The 26,193-nt window shown below is 44.3% G+C and overlaps 1 protein-coding gene across 1 annotated transcript; it reads left to right on the top strand.

Annotated features, from left to right (window-relative positions):
* The first annotated feature begins 6 nt into the window (after positions 1–6).
* On the top strand, positions 7–23,466 carry Cdc42ep3 (CDC42 effector protein (Rho GTPase binding) 3). The gene is made up of 2 exons (XM_005390875.2): positions 7–72; positions 21,413–23,466. The coding sequence occupies exon 2, from the start codon at positions 21,634–21,636 to the stop codon at positions 22,396–22,398; it is 765 nt and encodes a 254-aa protein (XP_005390932.1). The 5' UTR covers positions 7–72; positions 21,413–21,633; the 3' UTR covers positions 22,399–23,466.
* The last annotated feature ends 2,727 nt before the right edge of the window (positions 23,467–26,193 follow it).

Raw genomic sequence — 26,193 nt, 5'->3', positions numbered from 1 at the left:
CCGGCCCGGGCAGCGGTGATTCTCGGCGGCGGCGAGGGAGTCGGCCGGCCCAGGGCTCCTGCGTCTCCACCTGTGAGTGTCTGCCGGGGCCGCGCTCGCTCGCGTGCGGCTCGGGAACCGGCGGGGCGGGGGGCGCCGAGGGCACCGCCTGCTCAGCTGGGGTCCAGAGGACCCGCCGGGGGTAACGCGGGCGGAGGGGTCGGGCTGAGCCACGCCGTGTGTGCCGCGACTTTCCAGGGTGGGGCGGCGCGGCCGCGTGCACCCTGCCCGCGGTTGACACAGCCGTTCCGGGTAGCGCGTTTTTCCGCCTGAGGACCGGCCCTCGGCCACCGCGCCCCTTGTCTTGTGGACTTGCACCAGGGCCACGTCTGGGCGCACGGTGCAGATCTGCGGCAGTGCCCCTTTGCGGTCTCGCTCCCGCGTTGAGGGGGGCGTTGTAGCTGGGTCTCCAACCTGCGGATCTGGCGGTTGAAAAAAATTTTTTCTTGATTGTGGTTTCTGAACAGCTGAAGCGTTTACACCACCACGCCTTTCTCCCTGAAACTAAGTGCCTTGACACCCACAAGTATCAGACATGTGAGGACGAACGGATCTGGCCAGTCATTTTTTATGAATTATTATGCTCCATCCCCCCTCTCGCCTTTGGGAGGCATGTGTTTCATCTTATAAATAGAATAGCATATTTTTTTGGCAGGACCTCCTTTATACTGTACAGTCTAGAGGAGGTCAGTTTAAAAATAAATACGCACTTGAATGTTACATTACGGAAAGCTGGGCTGTGGCAGGGACAAGCTGCGTGGACAGAAGCATCAAAGCTGGGAGCACAGCTGTGTTGAAAGGAGTAAAAGCCCCAGAGTGCAGCCCAGGCTGACAGTCAAGTAATTACATTTTGCTTAAAAAAAAAAAAAAAAAAAAAAAGTGAGTGAATTAAAACGAGGGCGGGAAGAGGAATGTCAGGAGAGTATTGCAGCATGAATCTTTCCAGCCCTGGTGTGTTGCGGGGAGTAGGGGTGGGGGAGGCTGCTCAAGTGTGCTGCGCGTAGGGGGCTCTGAGGAGGCAACTGACAAATGTGTTAGGGAGACAAAGATTCCTTCCCCATCCCCCAGCTCAAGGTCTCTACAACATCCTAGAGTTTCTTAGGGATGCCGCCTATAGATAACAAAATTAAGTGCGGGGCGTGGTGGCACACGCTTGTAATCCCAGCACTCGGGAGGCTGAGACAGGAGGATCATTGCAAGTTCGAGACCAGCCTGGGCTACAAAGTGAGCTCAAGGCCAGCCTGAACCGCATAGTGAGACCCTGTCTCAAAAAGAAAAAAAAAAAAAAGAAAAAAAAAAGAACAAAAATTAAGATGGCAGCAGATGTCCCTGCTTAAATAGCACAGGCAGCCTGGCATGTCCCCTTAGCATCACAGGGAGAAAAAAACGGGCACACCGGGAAGCAGGAAGGGTGCCCCCGGGGTATACCTAAGTTGATTTATATTTTCATTTATTTTTTTCTCAGGTTGATTTAAAAGACTTCTGTAATGGTCTAACTTATAAAAGACCTTTTATCTAACTACTAGGTAATGCTTCCTCTCCTCTGGACAGTTCTAGAAAGCTTCTTTGGGAAGCCCTCTGTGATTTATGTGGGCTTTTATTGGTGATTAAGAATGAGCTATGTAGGTATGTGTGTGACACAGGCCCTTTACAGAATAAAGAACTCCAAGTGGCCAGTTGTGAAGTGTTTCGCACTGTCACATGTGAAATAAATGATAAAGGTCATTTCTGTATTCAAGAAATGGTAGACAGTCCTCGAGTCTTCTAAAGAGCGTAATTTTTTCCGCAGGCCTCACTCATTGCATAAAACAGAACTACCAATGCCCCAGGCTCACAGATAAGAAGTTTAGAGGAGAAATTTGGAAATGTTTCTGGATCCATGGCAGTTTCTGTTTTCCAGTGGTGTCATCTGCTAGAGATTTACATTATGAATTCCATGATTGGAACATGGTGCTAAGGCTGTGGCAGCCCCTACAGACATGAAGCAAGATGAGCTCCTCCTTTGCTTCATCTGCGCACTGAAATTCTGCTTTATATCTCAGTGGGACGTATAAAGGCAGCTAGAGTAATAAGTGTTGGACTTTTTTTTTTTTTTTTTTGCTTTTTATTGCAAATTTAAATGTGGTGCAAGATGCATAAATACAAAGCCATAACAATGATTGCAGAAGGGCTCCCTTGAGCTAGTTTGCCCTGTCTGCTCTCCAGCTTTTCCTTTAATGTGGTGTTTTGTTTTATGTCCAACATGTTCACAAAAGCTGCCCTTTTTCACTTATAAAATTCCTGGCTTTCAACAGTATTGGGTATAAAGTCACTTTAACCTATATAACCGAAGATTGTTACCAAGCCATAAAACTTTCACAAGCTCTTTGCCCATTAGCCGTAGCATTTATCCAGTGGGTGGATTACAGTTCACAACCTAAAAAGCCTCCAGGAAGACTGCTCTGATTTCTTTCTTCTCTATTATGTAGGATCTTGCTTTCAGTCTGATTTCATATAAGCCTGGCCTGATTTCTTTCTAACCAGAATCCTGTAGATCTGTGTTTCTTTTCATTAATTGAATGAGAAATTAAAACCTATTTTTAAATGCAGTATGTTTGCCAGAGAGCAAACGGTTATCCATTCAAAACTAGTAAGTCCAGTCAGCCACAAAATATCCACCAAGCACTGGAGCCCAAGAATTCTTCTAGGGCTGGAGACATAGCTCAGTGACACAGTGCTTCCCTGCCAAGCGTGAGGTCCTGAGTTTGATTCCTGGTACCCTCTCCAAAAACAGAATTCTAATACAACATGTTGTTTATTACTTGTGATATTTTTTTTTTTAAATAAGGATTTGAACCCAGGGCCTGGCACATGTCAGTAAAGCATTACCAGTGAGCTACATCACCAGCCCGTACATCCTTCAAGAAGCTCATCCTAAGTGCCAAGCACTCTTCTCAGCCCTTTATCTTGTTTAACTTGTTTATTTCTAATAATCATTCTATGAAAGAGGATCTATTGTTAATAGGCATGTTTTACAGGCGTAGAGACAGAGGACAGACCAGTTACATAACTTGACCAAAGTCAGACGGTAAAAAGCATGCCTAAACGTGTTTATGCAGTTGAACAACACTGTGTGTGCATGCGTGGCTGATTCCACGCCGAAGTCGTCAGCTCTTTGTGTTAAGAGGATCAGAAAGAACCCTGAAGTTACTATGCCTCTGGGCCAGACTCCTTGGGCACATAGGCTGGTTCTGGCGCTTAGTACTCGTGTGTCTTCACGAAGGTCGCCTCACCTGTGTGTCTCAGTTTAACATTTGTAGAAATGATGACGCTAGCCCATGCAGGTTAAGGGAGTTAAACTATAGAATGCACTCAGAATAGTGCCTGGCACAATAAAAGGTTGATCTTTTTTGTTGCTCACGTTGTTTTACGAGGTACTTAACCCTCATACTGGGTTTTACATTCATAACCATTCTTTGAGGAAGTGGTAGTACGTGCTTCTTTTCCAGATGAGAAAGCAGGCTCAGATCAGTTCAGTAACTTGGCCAGCATCACACAGACAAATGAGTGGCAAAGTTTGGGTTTGAACTAGGTCTACTTGAGTTGTACTGAGAATTGCATCCCTACAAGCAGGGAGGAGAGGCAGAGAAGCTGTTAAACCTGATTATTGTTCCAGTTTCTGGCCTCTGGCGAGGAACTCATTTTGTATTACTCTACATCTCACAGTATTACCACCCAAAGGAAGATGACAGTAATTGCCATCCTTAGGGAATGCAGTGTGAATTATTTTATTATTAATGATGGTTCAGTCCCACATATTCCACAACAGTGTTCTACAGCGGACCCAGCGTGAAATGGCTACTGTTAACATGGTGTAAGTAGTTTAGTTTACACCGTAAATGAATTTACTGGGTGAAAACATGGGACTCTGGAATGGGCAATAAACCATACCGCAGCCAGTGATGAAGTAGGGCTCCTGTGTGGGCTGTACCATTGCTTCAGAGTCGGACTCTGGTGTTCAGTCACCACATTCTCAAGGCCTGGCCCTCAGTCTCTGGCACTCTGGATGCTTAATGCATGTTTGGTAGTAATATTGCAGAGCTAGGGGAAAAGCAGACTGGGCAGATAGGCTCTGGACTCAGTCCTTGCAGAGGGGGGCAGTGCCAGTGCTGCATATGCCCTGGGTGCTGCCAGTTAAGCTTCTTACAAAATAAAGAGCAAGGAGGCCTTGAGAACCTAGTGTCCACGCGGAGCAACCTGCCAGACCTCCCCTGTCTTTGTTGCTCTGGGTTTGTGATTAACAGAGCGTCTGCCAGGGTCTGCTCAGACTGCTGGAAGGGACAAATAACTCAGGTTGCCTCAAAACCAAGGGTAATAGCCCTGGAGCTGTCCAACTCTGTTTGGAAGCATCTCTTTTCATACCCTTCTCCTTACACCTACAAAACAAAACAACATCCCACGAACCATAAGTAAATAGCCAAATAGTTCCACAGCAATAGTCAGGTAAGTGTCTTTCCTTTAAGAAATTCCTTCTTTGGCCTTGATATGCTTCAATGCCAAGTTTCACCAGAGTCACATGATAATAGAATTTGACGGGACCTCTGGTGGGAAAGTAGTTTTAAAAATTTAACTGTACAGTTTTATAATTCAAAGCATGACACTGGTATTAAAAAGATTACTGTTTCTAAGTAGCTAAACAAATTGAAAGCTGAAGAGTTCCAAACAAATGTCTACTGGGTTCTTGGAGCTTGCCTAAATCATGAATTAATAGATTCTAGAATCTCAAATTTAAAATTAAAAAGGGATTTTTAGTGATTGGGAAGTTATTTGCTTGTTTGAGAAGGTTGGGATTAGTCTTCTAGTCTTTAGCTCTTTGATAAACTGTGTGCCAGTAGTCACATACCTGCAGTCAGGTAATAGGCAGCCTTTTAAAGTGTACGTGGAGACTTGAAGTGCAGTGGAAAAGGGTTGTGTGCAAAACCAGTTTGATGACAGTCCCTTTCTGTAGGATTTTGTAGAGCAGTTGACTATGCCACGTGCCCAGTGAATGTCTACAGAGGCTTATTGTCCAGTGTTTCTCAGATCATTTTTCCCACAGAGCAGCTGCAGGACTGGTCTGGCAGAAAGCACACTGAGAAATACTGAGCACAGACAGAAGCCACATACTGTAGTGTGCCCTGGAAAGCGGCAGGACCCTCTGAACTGGTGAGAGAACCAGAGGCTGTGCAGGAATAGAGCTGGAAGAACACACAGTGGCACATGTCAGCATTATGACAATGTTAATTTTGATAAAATTAACATAATTAACTGGGCAAAATCAAAAGATGTGAAAGACTAGAGATTAGAATACATAAACTGTAGTCTTAGCTCTTACCAAATGGTATAAATCCAATGAGCCGGGCTCCATGGTACCTATTAGTTTAGTGATCATACTAATAATAACATGAAACTGTAGCTTGGAAGCCAGACCAGTGTCTGTGACGGAGCAGTCGGACCGGGCTGGAAAGCAGGGAACTTCAAAGGCAGGCCTCTATTTAGACAGCTTGAGCACTGGGAATCTGTCATGTTCTGGTGACAACTTGAAGGTCATATTTGTAGACACATCATGTCAACGATAGATCACTGTCATGTGTTTAGTTGAGAAAGACCTGTTCTGTTCAAATACACCGTAATCATTTAGGCTACACACATTTTTAAAAATAAGCAAAGGCATTTTTGGTGAAATGTGGTTTTGCCATTTTGGAATGTGTTTGACTTCTTAACGCTTTTTATTTATTTATTTTTAAAAACTTTTTGGCCTAGGGTCAGTGCAGACTTAAAACATTGATTTTACCCCAGCAGGAGATGAGGCTCTATGCTTTTGGGTGACCAGCTGGTCACAAGGCAAATCTCTCTCCTTCTCTTAGAATAAGTAGAAGAGGAGGGCAGCTCAGTATTCTCCAAGCTCCTGTTATTCTAATTCTGTTGTTCTTTTCTGAGGGATTTCCATATATCTTATGCCTTTTATTGTCATGGCACTTATTACATTTACAGTGATCTTTTATTGACTCATGTGGCTGCCTAATTAAACTATCTAGAGGACAGGGACTGACCCACTTTATCTTAGCATTCTTCTTCTTACAGTTGGACTTAATATAAAAATCTAGTCTTGGCCACATTATCGGATTCTTCCTATAGCATCAGCTTCTCCTAGTTGTCAAGTCAGAAGTCATTATCACTTATCTAGATCATCTTGTTGTGGTAAAATTATTTCTTCCTAGGCTACAGAACATTCACATTCAGGGCGGGGCACTCCCAGACTTCTGGTTCTGGTGGTAATGGCCATGCACGGGTGCTGTGGAAGTCAGTGAAGCCTGCATCAGAACTTCCTCACAGTCTTCACAGCTGAGCAGTTGCAGTGCCCGCCAACACTCCCTGTGCCCTGGGTGTGATGTGGTACCCAGGTGTGCACTTTGAGTATAAAGGGATTGTTGCATTTCCTAGTACTGGCTTAAACCGCTTGCCAGCCTCAGCGTGTGAGCCATCTGCAGAGGGGTGTGACTACTGCTCATTTGTCCCTCCACGCTGTGTGTCATTACTATATACTCATTCCTAGAGTAGTGGCTGGGAATCCATAGGCCCTCAGTGGGTCTTTGTTGTTGAATAAATGTGTGAGTGACCTGCTCCGGACTAGGTGAAGGCGTGCGGAAGCCCCATCTCGCTGGGAGAACCAGTGGGAGTCTTGTGGCTCCCTAAATGCACATCCTACCACCAAACTGGAAATGATTTTCTTGCACTCAGCTGATTTGAGAATGAAATGTCTTCCAATATGGTATTGAGCTCTACCTGTAAGCTGAGTTTAGTGTACATCAGTGCTGGTGGGCTGTGTTCTAGATTCCTCCCGAAGGGGCCCTTTAAACTATGGGCTCACCTGGGGAAAGGTGGTGATTCCCCTGCCAGGGTGGGACCGCAGGGATGGCTGCTTGTCAAGTCTAATGGAGAACTCTTTCACATTGCAGTTTTTTTGTCAGATAGGGAATTAGACTGTTAGAACCAGGACCCTGAGAGCTTTTCATGTTATATTTAAAACTATCCCTTAGGTGGCCACATCCTACAGTCTTAAAGAAATAAGGTTGGAAGATACACCCACAGTGAGCCTCCAGCCCGTTTTATGACTTGCACAGTTCTGCTCTTTTGGAGTCATGACTAATAATGTCTGCCGCTCCCTTTGATTTGGGCTCTTTCCATGCCAGGCCATTGCCAAGCACTTCGTTGTCTGCTCCTGAGTGGACGCCTATTATTCTTCCCACTTTATAGATGAGAAAACTGAGGCTCCTAAAGGAAGTCCCTGGCACTAGTTTTACCCTTAATTTGCTATCAGGAAGGATGAGAAAGCGTGATGAAGGTTATAAATGCTAGTAAAAATTATTTTGACACTTGGGATACTCTTACTTTCATTAAATAGTTTACATTTTTTCTTGAAATTCCCTAGAAGCTGTTTCTGCAAATATCTAGAAACAGAATCCTAACATTTCACAGCTGGAAAAGACCTTACCCCACCCACACACACTTTGACGTGATAAAACCAACCCCCCAACAGTTTCAGTGATGTGGAACATGGATCTTCGCCGTTGAACCTAGTTTTTCTTTTAAACCTTTTTTTAAGGCAAGGAAAAGAAAATATTTAGCCAATTATATTAGCAGATAATAACATAATTTCTTTGGTTAAAGGAGAGGTGCGCTCTACCTGAGTTTTCTGTAACTTTACCACTCTTCAGAAGTGCTGAGCTTGAGCCCTGAGGGCTGTATCCAAAAGACACTGAGCACTGGGCAAAGAACCACTGTCCTAAAATACTGTCTCTAATATTAGACATGAGTAGGTCTTAAGCACAAGTGAATATATACTTATCACCCCTGCACAGATAGCTGGCATGGGCGTATCAGGGGCTGTTCCTTTAAAGCAGAGCATGGAAGAGGGGGATGGATGTCTGTGTTCCCCCTTCTCCCATAGCTGGAATGCTCCGCTGCTCTTTGCTTCTGCTCCTCACCCCTGGACCCCCACTGCCCTCTTGGCCTCACTGCAAAACTTGCTAGGATGGTTTTGCACCCACTCTTGAGCTGCTGACTCGAGCTGTTTTACACTTCCTTCTCATCAAGCCCCGCCTGGCCTCCTTGTGTATCTTTTTCTGTCCTTCCTTTGTCCCCCCCTCCCTCCCTTCCCTCCCTTTTCTCCCTCCCTCCCTTCCCTCCCTTTTCTCCCTCTTCCTCCCTCCCTCCCTTCCTCCCTTCTTTCCTTTCTTCCTTCCTGCCTTTCTTTCTTCCTTCCTTCTTTCTTTGTTTCTTTCTGCCTGTGGTAATGGGGATTGAACCCATGGCTTCATGCTAAGCAACATCCCCAGCCCTTTTATTCTTTATTTGAGGAAAGGGCCCATTAAGTCTGTAAATTGCCCAGGATGGGCCCATCCTTGAGATCCTCCTGCTTCCAGTCCCACGGTGCTGGATTATAGGTGTGCACCACTGTACTCGGCACTCCTTGTGCATCTTAACTGGACACCCAGTTCTCTCCTTGGGACCCTACAAATGCAAACCTAAAGCTGTCACCTGACAGCTTATCATGTATTTAAAGAGGGTAACAATATGTTCTTCTGTTTTCGTTCTCTCCTACAGCATCATTTCCATCTGCTGTGGCTTCATCTTGGCCACTAGCTGCTATTCTCTGGTGGGCACCAGCTTCCAGACCCTCCCGTACGAAGGATCCCCAGATAGATTCCAGCAAAGCAGGATGTGGGCAGGACTTGCCCTGGTGTGCTCTGGGCAGAGAAGCCCAGTGGCTGTAGCCTTCTCAGCTGCCACCTCACACCAAGCTCACAGTAACCTGTGGTAAACTGAAATGCCCAGGTTTGTTTTTATAACTGCCAGCCACATCCTGCTTCATTCTGCACTTATGTGACTATATAAATGAACTTGGATGCAAGACTTCTCAGTTGAGTAGTTTATTCCTGTGGGCTTTATCCTTTCCCTACTTAAGTTCTGGGCCCAAGTTTGTCACTAGCACAAAGCTCCCTGTGCTCCCATGCTGTACATGCATAAGTACACCTGCTGTGTCTTTCAAGTCACTTAGCCTATCAATAAGATTCTTCCTGTGCTTTGCTAAAATCAGCTTTTGATGTGTAATCCACCATCTAGCAACTCTCATAAAAGAGGTAAACTAAGTGAGGTGCAGGGTGAATTTCTTATCAGTACCTGCTTCTCTCTTCTTTCTTGAAAATCAAGCCACTTGCCTGTGTGTGTATGTTTAAACCACTCAGGGTTTTCAAAGGTTCTGGCAAATGGTTCGATGATGTGAAGAAGGTAGTATTTGAATGACCTTAGGATGATATTTGCTCATCAAACCCTGGAAATCTAGATTCAACATAAAGTAATAAGTTCTGTGGTTATTGCCTCACCTTGGACTTCTTTCGTACAGTGTCCATTTTAATTTCTTGAGATTTCCTAATCCATTTTAGGGCATATAAGCCAAGCTCCCTACTAATTCATGGTGGGATCATTGTTCCTACATAACCTCATCCTTTGGATGTGACTTGAATACAGTCAGGGGATCTGAATTATGCAGGGGACTATGTTATCAAATTTTCCTGGAGTCTTCACTCTCCAAGACAGTATTTGCATGTTGTACTCATGGGTAGAAGTCGTTTTGCTTTAAACAGCATGTCCGCAAATATCCCCTACCTCCAGCGTTCTCCAACATCTTGTAGAATTACTCTGCTTTGCACTGATACGCTGTTAAATTATTACCCTAATGGATATGGGAAGGTTAAAATGTCTTGCAGACAGAGAAATAAAAGAAAGCCTTTGCCATAAGAAAAGAGGCCACAGTTCTTCGTTAAATGACTTTTTTCCCTAGTAAGAATTACAGAAAAACTCATATTGCATTTTTAGCAGGGCAGGCAGGGTTGATGAGGGAGTCCCAGCAGCCTCTTCTAAGCTTTCTTATTTGCTCCTTCATTCCACAGATGTTTATTTAGCCCCTACCATGAATACACTAGTTCTCACTCCCAGACAGTGGCCTGGTGAGGAAGATGTCCAAGTAAGCAGGAGCTACAGGACAGTGTGACTGGTGGTAGGGGTGAGGTGTACACAACATGCCGGGGAGCTCCAGAGGCCTTGGGAACTGATGGGAGGCCTAGCTGCGGAAAGGGCAGCCCCCAGGTTGCCAGTGCAGTCACACACTCCCTTATCCCCAGCCCTCAAAGGGTTTTAAGCTGAGAGTGGCAGGGTTACACTACATTCTCGATCACTCACTCTGGTGTAGCTTGCAAGCAAAGGTGGAGGGGAGGGGAGGCACGGAGAGGTGGGGAGACAAATGTCCTGGTGGAGTGGGCAAGGGGACACCAGAGTCTAGACTGAGGAGACATCAAGGAAGGAGGTGACTGGGAGAATGAGGCAGGAGGAGGAGCTGGGAAGACAACTGTGTTAGGATTTGGATTTGGATAACTTCAGCCATTTACCACGAGGCGTATCCCTAGGGCAGGTAGGCAAGAAAGCTGCAATATCTGAGAGAAGCAAAACAGGAAAGTCTGTGAAATACAGGAGACATGTCTGATGCTCCTCAAACTATCTGAGAAGGGGCACTGTTTTTTTCTTCTTCTTTTTTTTTTTTTTCCATTTTGGTTTATTTGATTTCCAATCCTTTGTGGTTTTCTTGTTTGTTTTTTTTTTTCTGTCTTTTTGAGACAGGGTCTCCCTGTGCCGTTCAGGGTGGCCTTGAGCTCCCTTTGTAGCCCAGGCTGGTCTTGAACTTGCAATGATCCTCCTGCCTCAGCCTCCTGAGTGCTGGGATTACAGGCATGTGCCACCACGCCTGGCTTGATTTCCAATCCATCGTACAGTAAAGAATACAGTGAAATCTGCAGCTTAGCCCACACATAGCTCCAGTATAAGTTCAATGATCTACAACTCCAGAATTTATCAATAGCATATTCAGTTAAAAAAAAAAAAAAAAAAAAAAGTACAGATCACATATTTGGTTCTTATAGCATTATCAAAAAAGTTTCTAAGAGTCTACTTTCACTTTCTTGCCATGGACTGGGCCTGGTCCATGGGCCTTCTTTTGAGGAGCACTGGTCTAGACTTAAGTAGGCACATGAGGCTGAACTTGGAAGTTGTGGTTCGAAGTGGGTATTGAATCCATACACAGAGATGTGGTGCAAGGCATTGTGGAGGGGTGGGAGAGGGACAGTAGCCATTGGACCTCGTAGAAATGCCCACATGTAAAGGGTCATACCTTTATCTGTAAAGGGTCAGTTAAGGCTTTGAGGGCCACATATGGTCTCTGTCCTGACTGTGCTGACCTTTTAGGGAAAAAGCAGCTACACTGGGGTTTCTCAACCTCAACACTACTGAGATCTGAGGCCAAATCATTCTTTGTTTTGGGGACTCTCCTGTTCACTGATGATTAGCAGGATTCCTGACCTCTCTCTGTACACCAGATGCCACTAGTAATAATACCCCACCCCCAACCCCAGTCATGAGAATTAAAAATGTCTTCACACATTGCCACATGTCACCTGAGAAAGGGGCAAAATCATTTCCTTTGAAAACAACTAAGCTGTAGAAATATATAAATACAAGTGTGTTCATGTTGTGTGCCAATAAAACTTTATTTACAAGCATTTGGATGTGGCTTACCTGTAGTAGTTTATAGACCCTTGATGTAAGAGATGGGCCAAGGAAAAACTAAAAGGTTTTTTAAAATAAAATTTGAGTTTTCTTTGATCATAGTCCCAAGGCAGGCTAAGTGAACTGGCATAAAATACTTTTTTTCAGTAGTTGCTCTCATTTTTAACACCTTTGCTTACCTTACTCTTTTTGAGCTTACCTTCTCCCTAGAGATATTAGACATACACAAAACCATAAGGACACAGGAAAATAACAAGTCACATAATATAAGCTGTACACAAGCCCTAAGAAAGACTCCCAAGTAAGGCAACAGTGAGGCTGGATTACGTGAGGTAAGTTAGGGAAGACTTCCTCCAGGAAGGAAGTGACTCTGAGAGCAGGTCTGGGAGGATGTTATGAGTAGTGACTGAGGGTAAGAGAAGGGGAGGATGTTGCACGTAAGTAACACAGAGTTCTTAGTTTCAGAGAGTCAGGAGGAACGTGAAGTGTGAATAGCAAGGGAAGGAAGCTATTGTCCCTGTGAAAGCTGTGCAGTTGTATACTGTCACATCCATATGCTTCCTCTGGGAAGAGAGTTGAGAGCGTTTGACAGTATTTTCTAAGAACAGGATTTTTTTTTCTTTGAGGCTCAGGATTTTTTTTTTCCTTTGAGGCTCTTTTATTGCTTTAAAATTTTAATCTTTCACCTTTGCCACCAAGTCAAATTCCTTTTGAGATTCTTTCTGACAGCAGCAGAAGTACTCATAAGTTAGAGCTGGAGGAGTATCTGGGACATTCTCACTCTTTCTGGTTTCTGACAATGTCAGGTTAGCATCTCTGCCTCTCACTGCTGTTGAGATCTCAGTGCATCATTTTCTCTCGGTGCTGTTGAACTTCAGGATGGACCGTCTTGGCTGGAAGCTCAGGTTATCAGACCAGCAGTGCGTAAGAATACAGCTGTGTCGGAAATTCTAGCTCTTCCACATTTTGACTGACTGTGCTGAGACATGGCATTCATTTGAAACTGTTTCCTAAGAAATACGTCCCAGGTATTACATGAGATAATACCTGCCTGGCCAAGAAAAAGCACTCTAGTGGCAGTTGTGACTCTTTACTGTGTACTGTGTAAATTCTTTATGGAATTAGGAGTTTTAAACTTGCCACTTTCTAGAGAGCCTCTGTGGAGCTGCACTGGGGGCTTGTCCCGGGTAGCAGGTCAAGCTGTCTTTTGGGAACAATGCTAACACCTTATGGGTTTATGGATTTAATATTTTCAGATTTGAAGTTCGCAGTATACTAAGTGTTGTGGGAGGCAAAAAGATAAATAAAGCCATCCTCACAGAAGCGCTTTCAGGCTAGCTTAGAGAGTGTATTCATAAATTCATTTAGCACATGTGTGGGTATAGATAGGTACACAGCACAGGGGAGTCGGCTGTGCAAGTGGTTGAGAATGGAATGTCCACTGCCAGGTTACAAGTATATCCCATGTTGGTGTGATGCAGGGAAGCCTGGTTTCAGCCCATCCAGGGGGCATGGGTGACTGTGGAAGGCTCTGTTAGGGTAGAATCATAGCGTGGAAATCCCATGTCTGCTGCTTCATTTTACTGGGGAAATAGAGTTTTCAGAGGGCCTAAATTGGAAGATGCCTCATAAAAGCAGTGGACCAAAGACTTGATTCTCTACGGTTTCATGGGTCCCAGGAGTCATACTCCAAATTTCTAGGGACCTGTCTGCTTGTTATTTTTGGTCAGTTGATGTTACTATCAACTGGGAGTTTTACATAGAATAATTGGTGACCTAAATAGTAGAGAGGTTTTTTGTTTGTTTGTGAGCAATTTAAGCAGCTTCACAAGTTCCTTGATTTTGAGCAGGGTTTAGAATGAATGCCTTGGCTGAATATTGCTGAAGACGTCAAGGTCAGCATCTCTTCCTGTATTGATACAGGCCTTGTAACATTGCTGATCAATTCAGATCCATTAGTTACACAAGCATGTGAGCAGTTCACAATCCGGACCTTACCAGATTTCCTTCCAACAAACCAGAGCACCTGCCTGGGTGCTTTTAACCAACCCTGAGTCAGAGTCCCATATAAAACCAGTCCTACAGAATGAACCAGGCATGAAAGAACCTGCTGTCTGCCTTGTTATATGTGCTAGGGACCAATGTCCATGCGTCCTTTTCAGTAACTCGTTTTTATAAGAGAAAGGCCCAAATGGCCTCTCTACAAAAGTGACGGTACTTTATGATGTAGACATTCTGTCATCCAATTTTGTTTCTAAAAGATCTTTCAAATAATGCAATCAGGTCCTATAAATAAGAGGAGTGTAGGCAAATTAGTAACGAGTCTCCCATGTGGTATTTGTGGGTCCCTATATAACCAGGGTTATAAAAGGAAAGTAAATACAAGCTGTAGCTGAATCATAAACGAGAAGTCCGTTTATAAATAATTGAAGGTACGATGTATCAGACTTTCTGAGTAGGTCCATAAAATGTAGGCTGCTCAGTCTGGCGAAGATTTATGTGAGAGACCTCAGCAGCCACGAGCTCAGCTAATGGAGTTTCACAGTCTTGCAGCATATAGTTCTGTTTTCAGTTTGGATGCTTTGGGGAGAGGATAAGAATCTAAAAATAGAAAAGGCATTTTATCTTCTCAAATGGGTGGAGAGGAACACACTAGAAATATGAAAAGTATGCCCTTTAGTATGCTGTTGACTGGGTGTTCTCTGGTTACATTGATTACTGTCTTCGATCTTCATTTAAGTTCAGTGTTGAAATGTTACCACCATAATTTTTTTCTCCTTGAGCTTTTCAATTCTTTGTCTGATCTGAAGAAGCCCTCCAACTGAGGTTTGTGAAAGGATTGGCGTGAGCGCCCACCTTGCAGTACTATTTTACTATTTTAGTGTTTCTGATACCAAGGGTTGGCTGGTCAACTCTGAATTAGTAAGACTATACTTGTGTTTGAGAAGAAAACCTTTTTTAAGGGAAAACCTGTGGATGTGTTTATATGGAAATGTGACATGGGATCCTAAGGCAGTTAGCAGTGACAGTGTCCCCGCGTAGGAGGGTTCATCCTTTCTCATCCCATTCTGGAAGCACCTGCTAACTTGTCCTCCCCCAGTTCCTTGAGGTCCTCATCCCACCAAGCTACTGCCCCATCCACCTCCTTCAACCCATTCATCTTTCAGGAAATCTAGGTTCCTCTTTGGAGGAGCCAAAAGTCTGTTTCCTTGTAGTGTCTGCTTCGTAGCCTTAGGGCCTCCCAGAACAAGTCAGTCCCTCTTCCATCACAATGAGATGAATTCTTCAGATCCCTGAAGGTGAATTTCCCTTTACTGGTGGTTTTCTTTTGGCTGTTACTTTCAGGTCTTAAAGACTCCCTCACCTCCTCTCGGGGTAGCTTTTAGCCCTTCGAAAGTTTGGAACCCAGAGTCCAATACGGTTTTCTAGAGACTGAGCCCAGTGAAATTATTACCTTCTCCTGGTTGGCAGGGACTGAACTATGCCAAAGGCAGTTGCCAGTGGGGAAGTGGTGGAAGGTGCTTGGCCAAGTCATCAGTCTTCTCAGGACTGTTGGCTTAGATAGGAAAGAAGAATAACTTAATATTTTCACTTGGGGCGCAGAGGGTGGTGCGCTGGATGGATGCTGGGAAGGTGGGCACACAGACACTGTGCTGAGGCAAAGGGAAACGTGATCAGGAGTTGGAATGCCTGGAAGGATATGACAAGCCAGCCAGAAAAGGGAAGTAGGCTCACTTCCTCCAAGCAGGGAAAGAAAAGGACCACAGGTCCCTTGGGAAGGTAGCACGCCCACCTCTGCCCCTGCCAACCCCGTTTTTATATATATGTGTTTTAAATTAACATTGCAACCTATTTTGCAGGATGCATGACATTTTTTGTACCATTTCTCTCCACCAAGAATTAATCTAAAACAATTAATAGACAAACCAAACATTCTTTTCTTAAAATAAATGGAATTAAAAAAAAAACAAACCCCAACCTCTTTGTTCTTTCAGAGCCCCTGTGAATTGCCAATATAGTCAACTCTGAGTAATTCAGGAACTGATTTTTCAGCGTAATTTTTAAAAAATAATCCCTTGCTTTTCCCTACCTCCTGGCTGTTGCTCTGTTACGGTATTTTCAGCAGTGTTTATTTGCCAAGAGGATGATAAAGAGATGAAGCAAAAGACCACTTCAGTTTTTCTTTTAAATACCATTGTTATTGCTGTGGTTATTTCTGTTGTTAGCACCGTCGCTGGTGCTTAAGGCAGTCACAAGTAATAAGTAAGTAATGAGAACTGTCTAGCATAGTGCAGGCATGGCAGCTGCGCTCCGCTCTCCTTACCAAAAGCTTAGCTTTAGCTTCCTCTGAGGTCCTTTGTTTTGTGTCCTGACACCTTGTATTTCTCCCGGTACCTGTATGTGGGCGCATGTCCAGCCGCAGCTGCCCAGAGGACCCGCATCTGGTAGACGTTCTCACCTTGAGAGTGGGTACCAAGCAGCTGGTCTGGGAGCTGACCCCTTTTGTTGGCAGATTTTTCCCTCCACGTGCCCAGGAACCGGAGTGTTTGTTTTCAGAGGAATATAGTTTCCCAGATGAGTATTATGTCAAACGTCATCTAAGAGGGAAAGGAGAAGCAAACCGCGATCCACAAACTAGGAGAAAGGGATTAGTAGTCATGGAGAGTTCACATTTCAGGGTCAAGAGGAGGTTTTTTGAGAAAGGGCTATGCATAAAAGTCTTTCTTTCAGTCTCTCTGTCTTTTAATATTCAAGGAAGGTAGTGGGAATGGAGGAATGGTGACTAAAGAAAACTGGAGATGCAGGAGAATAAAACGCAGGCTGAGAAGGGGAGTCCTTGATTGCAGGAAAGCGGGGAGGGTGGCCGTGTGAGAGTGCCGAGCACTGTCAATAGCTGGGTGCTCAGGAGTTAATACAGTGATAGGCCCCTGACTGACACACAAACCTTGGAGTTGTCTTCCCTGGCTCGTGGAGCACAGAGGAGAGTTCCCTTCCCCATGCTGGTCTAATAACCCACTAGTGGCCCAAAGAGCCATCCAGTTTCGCTCTGCCTTTTGTTTTCTCCCCACTGCCTCCTACTAGGAGGTCCCTCTTCATTCTGCACATCCTCCAGCCCCAGCTCTGATCCATTGTTTTCTCTCTGTTGCCGTTTGTGTCAGCCGCCAGCGGTGTCCTAGGCGCATCTTCTTTTCTTAAAATGACAAGGGAGGGTGGGACCTCTTGTCAGGGCATTTAGGACCATTCCACCGTAAAAATCTGTCACTAGCTACCCTGCATGCAAGGTCCCTAGCCTGCGCACCTCCGCCCACCTGTATCCCCTCAGCGCGTGTGCTGTGCCGTCTTTCCATTCCTCCAGCGTCCTGTGCTCTCTCACCCTCCTGCCTTTTCTCCTTTTCCTTCGGACTAAAAACACTTCTCTTGGAGGGTCTTTTCCATTCTGTAAAATAAGAGTCAGTGCCACCCTTTGACAAAAGACTGATCACAGCAGAAAGAAGTTACCTGTCCCTTCGCCGAGCTCAGATGAGATGTGGCTCAGCCCTCTTTGTGGTCTTGTACAGCCACATGCTGTCAGCAGACTTTACTTTTGAACACATTTTCCTGTAGAAATGTTGGTGTTAGGATCAATAGCTCAACTTCCACAGGTTCTGCAGGACTATGTGCCATATATAAAATTGGCTCTCCAAAAAAAGTGTACGTAGGGCCCTATACATTTTTTATTTTTCTAAATAGCCACTTTGTTCACATGACTTGAAAATCCAAGAGGATGAAAGGATATACCATGAAAAGCTTTTCTTTTTCCTTTGTCCCTCTTCCATCTACTTTTCCTGAAGGCAGTCAACATTGCACATTTTTTGTGTATGTTTCCAGAAATATTTTGGTATATGGGGCACTACAAATACGTTCATGCACTTTTGCACCTCTCTTTTTTTCCTTTGGAGAAGCACATCTTTGGGCTCTTTCTGTATCACCATATTAAAAGTGTCATCCTTTTTTAGATGTGATAATATTCATTTGTATGGATGGGCTTTAATTTATTTAACCAGTCCTCTGTAGGTGCATAATTAGGTCATTTCCAACTCTTGGGGTGGTGTGAATACCCATGCACACTGTCTCCCTGTAAGTGACATCTGGGGCAGAGCACGTAAGACTTACGTTTTTATTAGACATTGTGATTGCCTCCTCCGGGGCTGGGCTTGTCCATGCTTTGGCCAGTGCATTGAGGACGGGTCCCGTCCTCATCAGCCAGCACAGTGTCACATGCTTGTGTCATTAGTAGGCTTTGAAATGCATTCCTTCGTCACTCTGAAGCTCACGGAATCCCCAGGAAGTGTACTTAATAGATGGCACCCTGAGACTAGATTCCAGAGCTCAGCCTCCTGGCTTAGTGCTCAGCAGCATACTGCCCTGGTAGGGTTCCTCAACGCCTCTGCCTCCGCAGTGTCTCCTTCATCAAATTGTGATGTTAACTTGTTAGCAGCAGCAGCAGCCTCCTAGGTTCTAGTGAGTAAGTGAATTCATGTCAAAGGTGGGAACACGCCCAGGGCATAGAGAAGCCCGGCAGAAACACTGACTGCTGTGCGAAGGTGCTGAGGACTGCGGGGAGAGGCACCAATCCTTTCCAGGACTGGCCGCTCCTAACCAGTGAAGGCACTACCCCATCAGTTTCAGCATAACTGAGGGCAGAGGTGATGGGAAAAGAACAGTCAGCCAGGCAGGAGAAAGAGGAGGACTGATAGGAGCTTCGTAGACATCTACTGGCTGATCAGCCAGGAGCCTGTGGCTTCAGGAAGGAGAGGAAGGAGTGGGTAGGATAGGACGATGACAGGGGCAGTGGCTCGCTTCTGCTGGGGTCAGGCGAGGCTGCCCCAAGTTGGAGGAGGGCAGATAACTACAGGTAAGATACAGGGATGGGTCAGAGCTGCCAGATAACCACCTCATCTAATACTGTAAATCGACATTTTTACCCAACATTTCATTTTTTAAAATTTCCAGTGTATTGAGGAACTCTTAGAACTCATACAGAGTAAAACTTCAGTACAAATTTATTACTTCTAAAATTATAGAAACCTATATCCCAGGCAGTAAAATACTGTACTATGTAAACATTTGTAGAAAGAAAAAAAAAAAAAACCTCCAGAATCTTCCTGTCTCCAGCTTCCTGTCCTCTTCATCGGCCCATTTCTTACCTTTCTTCTTATTTTGGGCCGCTTCCTAAGCCCGCTGACTTAAGCCCAGCTTTTTCCAGGCTGAGCAAACCTCGGGCTGGAGGCCCGCAGTGCTCATGCCCATGCCAGCAGGGTCTGACCGAAGGGGCCTGGCCAGGAAGCCTGAGGACCAGTCCTTCCTGCATGCACCCTCAGAGAATGGTACCCGTCTCCTTCCCCTCCTCCTCCCTGTCCCGGGGGGGGGGGGACCACTGTCCCCTCACTTGTTCTAGGTAGAGGCGGGTGTGGATGGCAGCTCCATGGTCAGTCTACTCTGAGCAGGAACAAAGCTCCTCCTGCTCCCTGGATATCCTCCCTGTCCCCAGAGCTGTCATCCTGGGCCTTTGCAGGCCTGGTTGCTGGGCAGCATGCCTATGCACGCTGTGCAGCCTGCTTTCCAGAGTTACTTGTTACCTTTGCCAGGGGTGCTAGAACACAGTTCTTGTCACCTGCCACTGGTAGATGAGTTTAAAACTCTTGCTGAAAGGAAAAAAATATGGGGCAGATGCAGACAGCCTCCAGCTGCTACAGAGCACATGTGGCTTTCTTCAGCAACTTTCCAACCCAACTTTGGCGTATTTGTTGGCAGGCTTTGTGGCAACGGGGAGGAGAATTGTTGGAAAGGTTGTGGCAAAGATGGGGAGGGTTTTAGCTTCTCTGTATCAGCTGGTACAAAGGAGGAGTTGGAGGATTATTTTCCAGAGAGGTAAGGGTGAAATAGAGGCCTGATATCCCTGAGGCCTTCTTAGCCCTGCACTTCTAATCCTATCAGATAGTATGTGAAGGAAGGATGTGCTAGTATTCTATGCTCTTAACAAGTCACCACAAACTTAGTCTCTTACAACACCCTTTGATGATCTAATGCTCTCCGTAGTTTAGGAGTCTGGATAGGGCTTGGATCCAGGTTCTCTCTAGGTTTTGATCAAGGTGTGGGCCAAGGCTGTGTCTCATGAAAGGCTCAACTGAGGAGAGATCCACCATCAGGCTGCCTAACATCGTGGGCAGAGTTCGTCTCCATGGGCCCTCTCACGGGACAGCAACTTACTTCTTTAAAGCCAGCAAGGCAGATCTCTGTCATAGGCTCAGATGGGGTCTTCTGTAATGTAGCCTAATCTGTGAGTGGCATGTCTTTGCCATACTCTTTTGGATAGCAACAAGTCACAGGTTCTAGCCACACAGGCAGAAGGCCGATTGTGGAGGCACCTTAGAGTTATGCCTGCCCCAGGGAGAGGGTACAAGTATTACTTACACTGTTTCAGAATATTCCCAAGTGAAGGCCCAACTTATTTTATATGACTAGAGTATTTTTTCTTTTAAATGAAGCAGTTTTGTTCTTTTCTTTCCATCTCACAATACCTCCAAACTGTGAAACCCTTGGCTGCCTAGTACTCTCCACCCTGTACAACTTCATTCCGACTACGTCTTTTGTTTTCCAGCTATATGTTACTGAGGAAGGGTGAATTCTTTTTCTTGACTCCTAATCTCAGTTTTCTTTTTTATGGGAATGCATTCTAGGATTTTGCTGGGTGCTTCTATAATAGTCATTATCACTTAGTAAATGGTATTTTTATCCCCTTTCCTTATAGGATTACGGTAAGTCCTCAGCTTACAAACGAGTTCCATTCTGGGAGAACCTTCATAAGTTGGATTTGTTCATATTCTGACAAAGTGAGTCTTATACAGTAAACCTGTGAAAGTTCCCGACTTGGATGTTCATAAGTGGGGGGCTTACTGTACATATTTTAATTATGCACGGAACTCAACAAAATATCAAATGTCTTGCTAGTATACGTAACAAAAGAGGAAATATATTTCAAAACAAGTTCAGGTGGCCATATGCTGACAGCGCTTCCAATCGGTGGGACAAGATACCTGACATCTGCAACTTACAGGAATTTATTTTGGCTCATGGTTTCAGAGGATTCAGTTCATGTCTGGCTGCCTTCGAGGCGAAAATGGCATAGCAGAGGAAAGCTGACCAACTCAGGCAGCCAGGGAGCAGAGAAAGGGAGGAGCTGTAGCTGCGGGCAGGAGTAACACCCTTCTAGTTCACACCCCAGTCACCGGGCCCTCTCTCCCAACAGCAGATTCAGCTATGAACTCAGGGGTGGATTAATCTGCTGATGAGTATAGCACCCCATAAACCAGTCTCATTCCAGAAGCCCCACTCTGAATACCTGAGATTTGGGTGGGACATTCTGGATCTGAACTATGACAGAAGGAAAGGACTGAAATCTTAGACATGTTCAGAAAATTGTTTCCATGGCTGTTTTTTAAGAGTCCCAAATACATAGGGTTAGGGATTTTAAGTGCTCGCCCCCCTTTTTTTTCCTGTTTTCTCCTGAATTAAAACAAACATTAGTAAATCCTTATTAAGATAAAAGTTTATTTTGCTTAGTGCAGGGAAACAGGGTAGAGTTGGGATTCAGGTGGGACGTGACCCTGCCGTGATTTACAAGCTTTCCTGAACAGGCGGGCCTGAGCAAACCCTGACACCAGCAGATTATAACCTACTTTGGTTTCTTCTCCAGGTTTCTCCGTGCTGTGGAAGGAAGTGAATGATGTAACCGGGTGTACAGGACGCTCCACAAGGTCTCTTAGACCGCATCTCGTTTCAGAGCCACTTCTGAAGCTACTTGGAAAAAATGATGTGACAGTTCCTGTCCAAAAAGATTTCTCAGAAGCATATAACATCTGTGAAGAAAGTGGCCCTTTTTCTCTTTTGCAAAGTAAGATATTCCAAAATTTCAAAATGCCAGCCAAGACCCCAATCTATCTGAAAGCTGCTAACAACAAGAAAGGAAAGAAATTTAAACTGAGGGACATTTTGTCTCCTGATATGATTAGCCCACCCCTTGGGGACTTTCGCCACACCATTCACATCGGCAAAGAGGGCCAGCACGACGTCTTTGGAGATATATCCTTCCTTCAAGGGAACTATGAGTTATTGCCCGGAAACCAGGAGAAAACTCGCTTGGGCCAGTTCCCCGGGCATAACGAGTTCTTCCGAGCCAATAGCACCTCAGACTCCATGTTCACAGAAACACCCTCCCCAGTGCTCAAAAATGCCATCTCCCTCCCGACCATTGGAGGGTCCCAAGCCCTCATGTTGCCCTTATTGTCACCGGTGACGTTTAGCTCCAAACAGGAGTCCTTTGGGCCGCCAAAGCTGCCCAGGCTCAGCTGTGAGCCTGTCATAGAGGAAAAAGCTCAGGAGAAAAGCAGCCTGTTGGAAAACGGGACCATCCACCAGGGCGACACCTCGTGGGGCTCCAGTGGTTCAGCATCTCAGTCCAGCCAGGGCAGGGACAGCCACGCTTCCAGCTTGTCCGAACAGTACGCCGACTGGCCAGCTGAGGACATGTTTGACCAGCCTGCCCCATGCGCGCTCGTGAAGGGAAAGACTAAATCGGAGGAGTCCCTCTCTGACCTTACAGGCTCTCTCCTCTCCCTGCAGCTGGATCTTGGGCCCTCACTTTTGGATGAGGTGCTGAATGTCATGGATAAAAATAAGTAACAGGATGCTCTTTCTCATTTGGGACAAAAGGTACAAAAAGGAAAAAAAACTGTCAACTAACCGCAGTTGAAGAGAAGAGCTTCCTTGTCTGTTTTTTTGCAATCATATGTTGCATTTTCTAAAATAATATTCCTATTCCTACAAAATATTTTTTTAACTGTTTGCAAAAATAATTTCGAAAAAAATAACAACAAAAATCCTGTCCTTGCAAAAAGAGGAAGAGAGTCAGAGCCTATTTTCAGCAGGCACTGCTGATGTTCAGCTCACGTTTTCTTGTTTGCAGGAGTGTAAGAAATCCAGCCTGGCCAGGATTGGCACCGGCCAGGAAGGGCTAGATGAGTCCTGCTAAGGAACTTGACAGGACTCTGACATTTTTCTGAGCATGAGAAAGTCAAAATGTATTTAACACCTAAGCCTTTTTTCTAGACTCTTTTTGTATATTAAATTTTTGGGGCTCACCATCACGAGATCTCCAGTGTTAAAACTTTTGTGTGTTTTCACATTTGAGCAACTTCAATGGGTTTTGGGGATTTTCATGTAGTTCTTACATATCTCTTATATATTATACCGTATCTATATTGCAAAATTTTGACTGTCAGCTACATGTTGGTAAGATACAAACAAGGTATTACTGTAACTAAGTTATTTTTAAAGTTAAAATATATTTTTATGTGCCTTTGGCTTTTTATTGCAGAGTCTACATTTTATAGATAATACATCAAATGTCATTTGACTTGTTTCTGTAGGGGTTCCATTGTAAGCTGTGGATGTGTGTGTTTGGGAAAGTGTATTCATACTTAGCTTTTTGTTGTTGTTTCGTTTCTTTATCATCTGTTATATTTCCAACAGCAACCAACAATGGATTGGAAAGCAAAAAGGCACAGGTTACTCACAATGCTTCCACAGAGACTGTGAGCTACACCATGTAATGTCTTTTGAAAATGTGGGTATTTTAGTACAGTACATTTTGCATTACCTAGGTACTTCATACAACACAATAAAGAGTAAATGTTAAAATAAACTTGCTCCTTTATAGTAATAAACAAGAACATAAGGATATTTTCTTCATGACTGGCTAGAAAAATTGCTTGTCTAAAATGCCTCTCTTGACCCTTTCAAATAAGGTAAGAAGTCATTTTCACCCATCCTTCTATTTACTTTCTGAAGGTTTGAGATGCTAACAACAGGAGCCCTCAACTTGAGGAAATGAATGTGTGTGATCAGATTTCCTTTTAAAAATAATATTAACTTCTCGAGGCACATTTTCTGTGCTCTTCGCACATACAGGCACCTTCTACCGCATACCCTGCAAGCTCAGTCTTACCCTGTAGGAAGAAGGTTTGTCCATGTGGCTGCTCTATATAGGATGAGACTAAAGAAGTTACAAAGAGGGCAATAGAAAGCCCTTCCTTGCACCAAGGAGCTCGAGGTAAACAAGGGTGTTGGTTTAGCAAATAGGAACAGGAAATGTGCAGACTCCTGCCTTGTCAGCCACCCTCTGTCCCTCAAAGAAAACACTTGCACCTGACAGTGGGTAGCTCTTTCCCTCAAACTTCTCTTTCTTCTTGAGCTGTATCCCTGAAATGTCTTCTCCCAGCCACCTCAGTGAATTTTTTTTTCTTTCTCCTGGTTTGAAGTTCTTGTGCTTCTCTTATCTGATCATCTGCAATGACTAACCAGCTTGAAGAGGAAGCAGGTTCCCCGGCAGCACTGCATGTTTCCTTCGTTTCACAGTTGCGTGCCTTTTACCCCCACTCGCGTTTTCCTTTGCTGTTGCACCACATCCTCTCACTGTTCCAGAGACCTCCCAGCCTCTTCTAATTCTTGTCAGTGAGGCTGAGTCCAGTGAGCTCATAATTTGTAGCCAGTGTTAGTCAAGTTCTTCCAGCACGTTTCCCCTCTTAATTATCGTGAATCACATCTAGTTTCTCGTTAGACTCTTCATTTGTTACATGGCCTCAAGGAAAAAATCAAACTATTGGGTAAAAGAAGGGAATGTAAACTGTATTTCCTCTGCTGCCTCTGGAAACAGTGGAGAACAGCTTTGATAGTCTCAGTGATCAGGGATCATGCATGTGTTTAAGTGTGTTACTGTTATTCCTAAGCCCATTCACATGCATTTTCTCCTTGTAGGTGTAACTGAGGTAGCAATAAACATCCCCTTTTAAAAAGAGGAAACAAAGCCACTTATGGCTTAAATTTTCTTTGTTTTGTTTTTTGAGACAGGGTCTCACCGTGTAGTCCATGCTGGCCTGGAACATTTTAGGTAGCCCGAGCTGCTTTTGAAATCTTCCCACCTCAGCCTTCCAAATTCTGGGATTATAAGTGTGTGTATGATACCTGTTTATAAATGATTTTATTGTGTCAGTTCTCCTATGGCAGCCTTCTGATGCCTTGTCCCTTCTCCAGGGACTTTTCCTCAAAGAGGAACTGTGGACTCATACCTCCTGAGAGCTGATTTGGTGTTCTCCTCAAACCCCAAACAGCTTCCCACTTACTTGTTTAAAGATAAGCAAGCTCAAGATGCACCTCATTTGCAAACGGAAAGAGAGCAAGCCACCTGTGATCCAGCAACCAGAAAGAGATCCTGCGGTTTGCATAGGCAGAGACCCTTCTTGTTAAACCAGGGAAGATTCTTGCGGGTGAACTTTTCCCTGAGTAATGAAGCCTAACAGAGGACAAGCTGTATTTCAGCCTAGAATTGTCTGCTTAGAAAGATCAAACTATCGAGTTCTTAGCTCTTCACAATATAAAATCATTAATTATCACATTTCAGTCAGCCAGCATCACTGTCAATAAAGCACACAAAACACTAGGTGAACAGAAGAGAGAAACCAGCTCTTCAGAATTACAGCCAAGTTCTTTTCGTATCACTGCAAGCTATCTTTTTTTTTTTTTTTCCCCTGAAAACTTCCTGCAAACAATTGAAGTCATGGAGTGGATGAAATCTGTGAGTCATGAATTAACCTGATAAATATTTTATATTATTAGGTGTATACATTAGGTGATGACTAGTGTATACATTAGGTGATGGTTCTAATCCTCTTCCTAATATGGAGCCTGGTAAGACTGAGTCTTTGTACTGTGAAATACATAAACAATGGAGCGAGTCAGCCCGATCTTTTTCCAAGAAGAGTTTCTCCTTTGGAAATTATATTAGTAACCTATTCCCAGATAAAATTCTCAGATTTTAGAATTAACCTCCCCAATTATGAATAACTCATTTTTTCTTGGGTCATTAAGCCATGTAAGTAGGGTGTTGCCCTGTCTCCTTACCTACACTTCCAGGCGAGATCCAGCAAAATAAGAGAAGTTTTCAAGTGCCAGATGATAAGCTACCATTGATCCAATCTTGAGTAGCTTCAAGATTGTTTGATTACATGAGATTGAAGGGAGCATAACATTCAAAACTATTTAAATACATTAACTTATTTGCTGGCTAAGCAATACATTTATTTTCTAAAGAAAAAATGGTAGATTTATTAACACATTTGTTTCATCAGATTGTATCTATAACATCACACACTTTGTTCTGATCATACACTGTTTCATCCAGTGGGCTTTTCGTCCAAGAATGTTTAATTTTCACCTTATTCTTAGAGCAAATAAGTCTAAATATTTCCTGGATGAGTTGTCAGGGAATCATTATTTATTCTGTGCTAAATGCTACAAAGAACAACGTGTAGAGGAGTGGGAACTATGCTTATTTTATGGAATGATGGATAACAATGAAATCTGTTTAACAACTACTGTGCTGCATTTCATTATCTTCCATTTTTACTTGAAGAAATTCAA

This window comes from Chinchilla lanigera, unplaced genomic scaffold (assembly GCF_000276665.1).
Source record: "Chinchilla lanigera isolate Chin_1 unplaced genomic scaffold, ChiLan1.0 scaffold00040, whole genome shotgun sequence".
Lineage (NCBI taxonomy): Eukaryota > Metazoa > Chordata > Mammalia > Rodentia > Chinchillidae > Chinchilla > Chinchilla lanigera.
Note: the sequence above shows the minus strand (reverse complement) of the source record. Positions and strands in the feature narration are given on the sequence as shown.

Excerpts from the sequence above, each read along its gene's own strand:
- Cdc42ep3 (XM_005390875.2), top strand. The coding sequence starts at position 21,634 with ATGCCAGCCAAGACCCCAATCTATCTGAAAGCTGCTAACAACAAGAAA.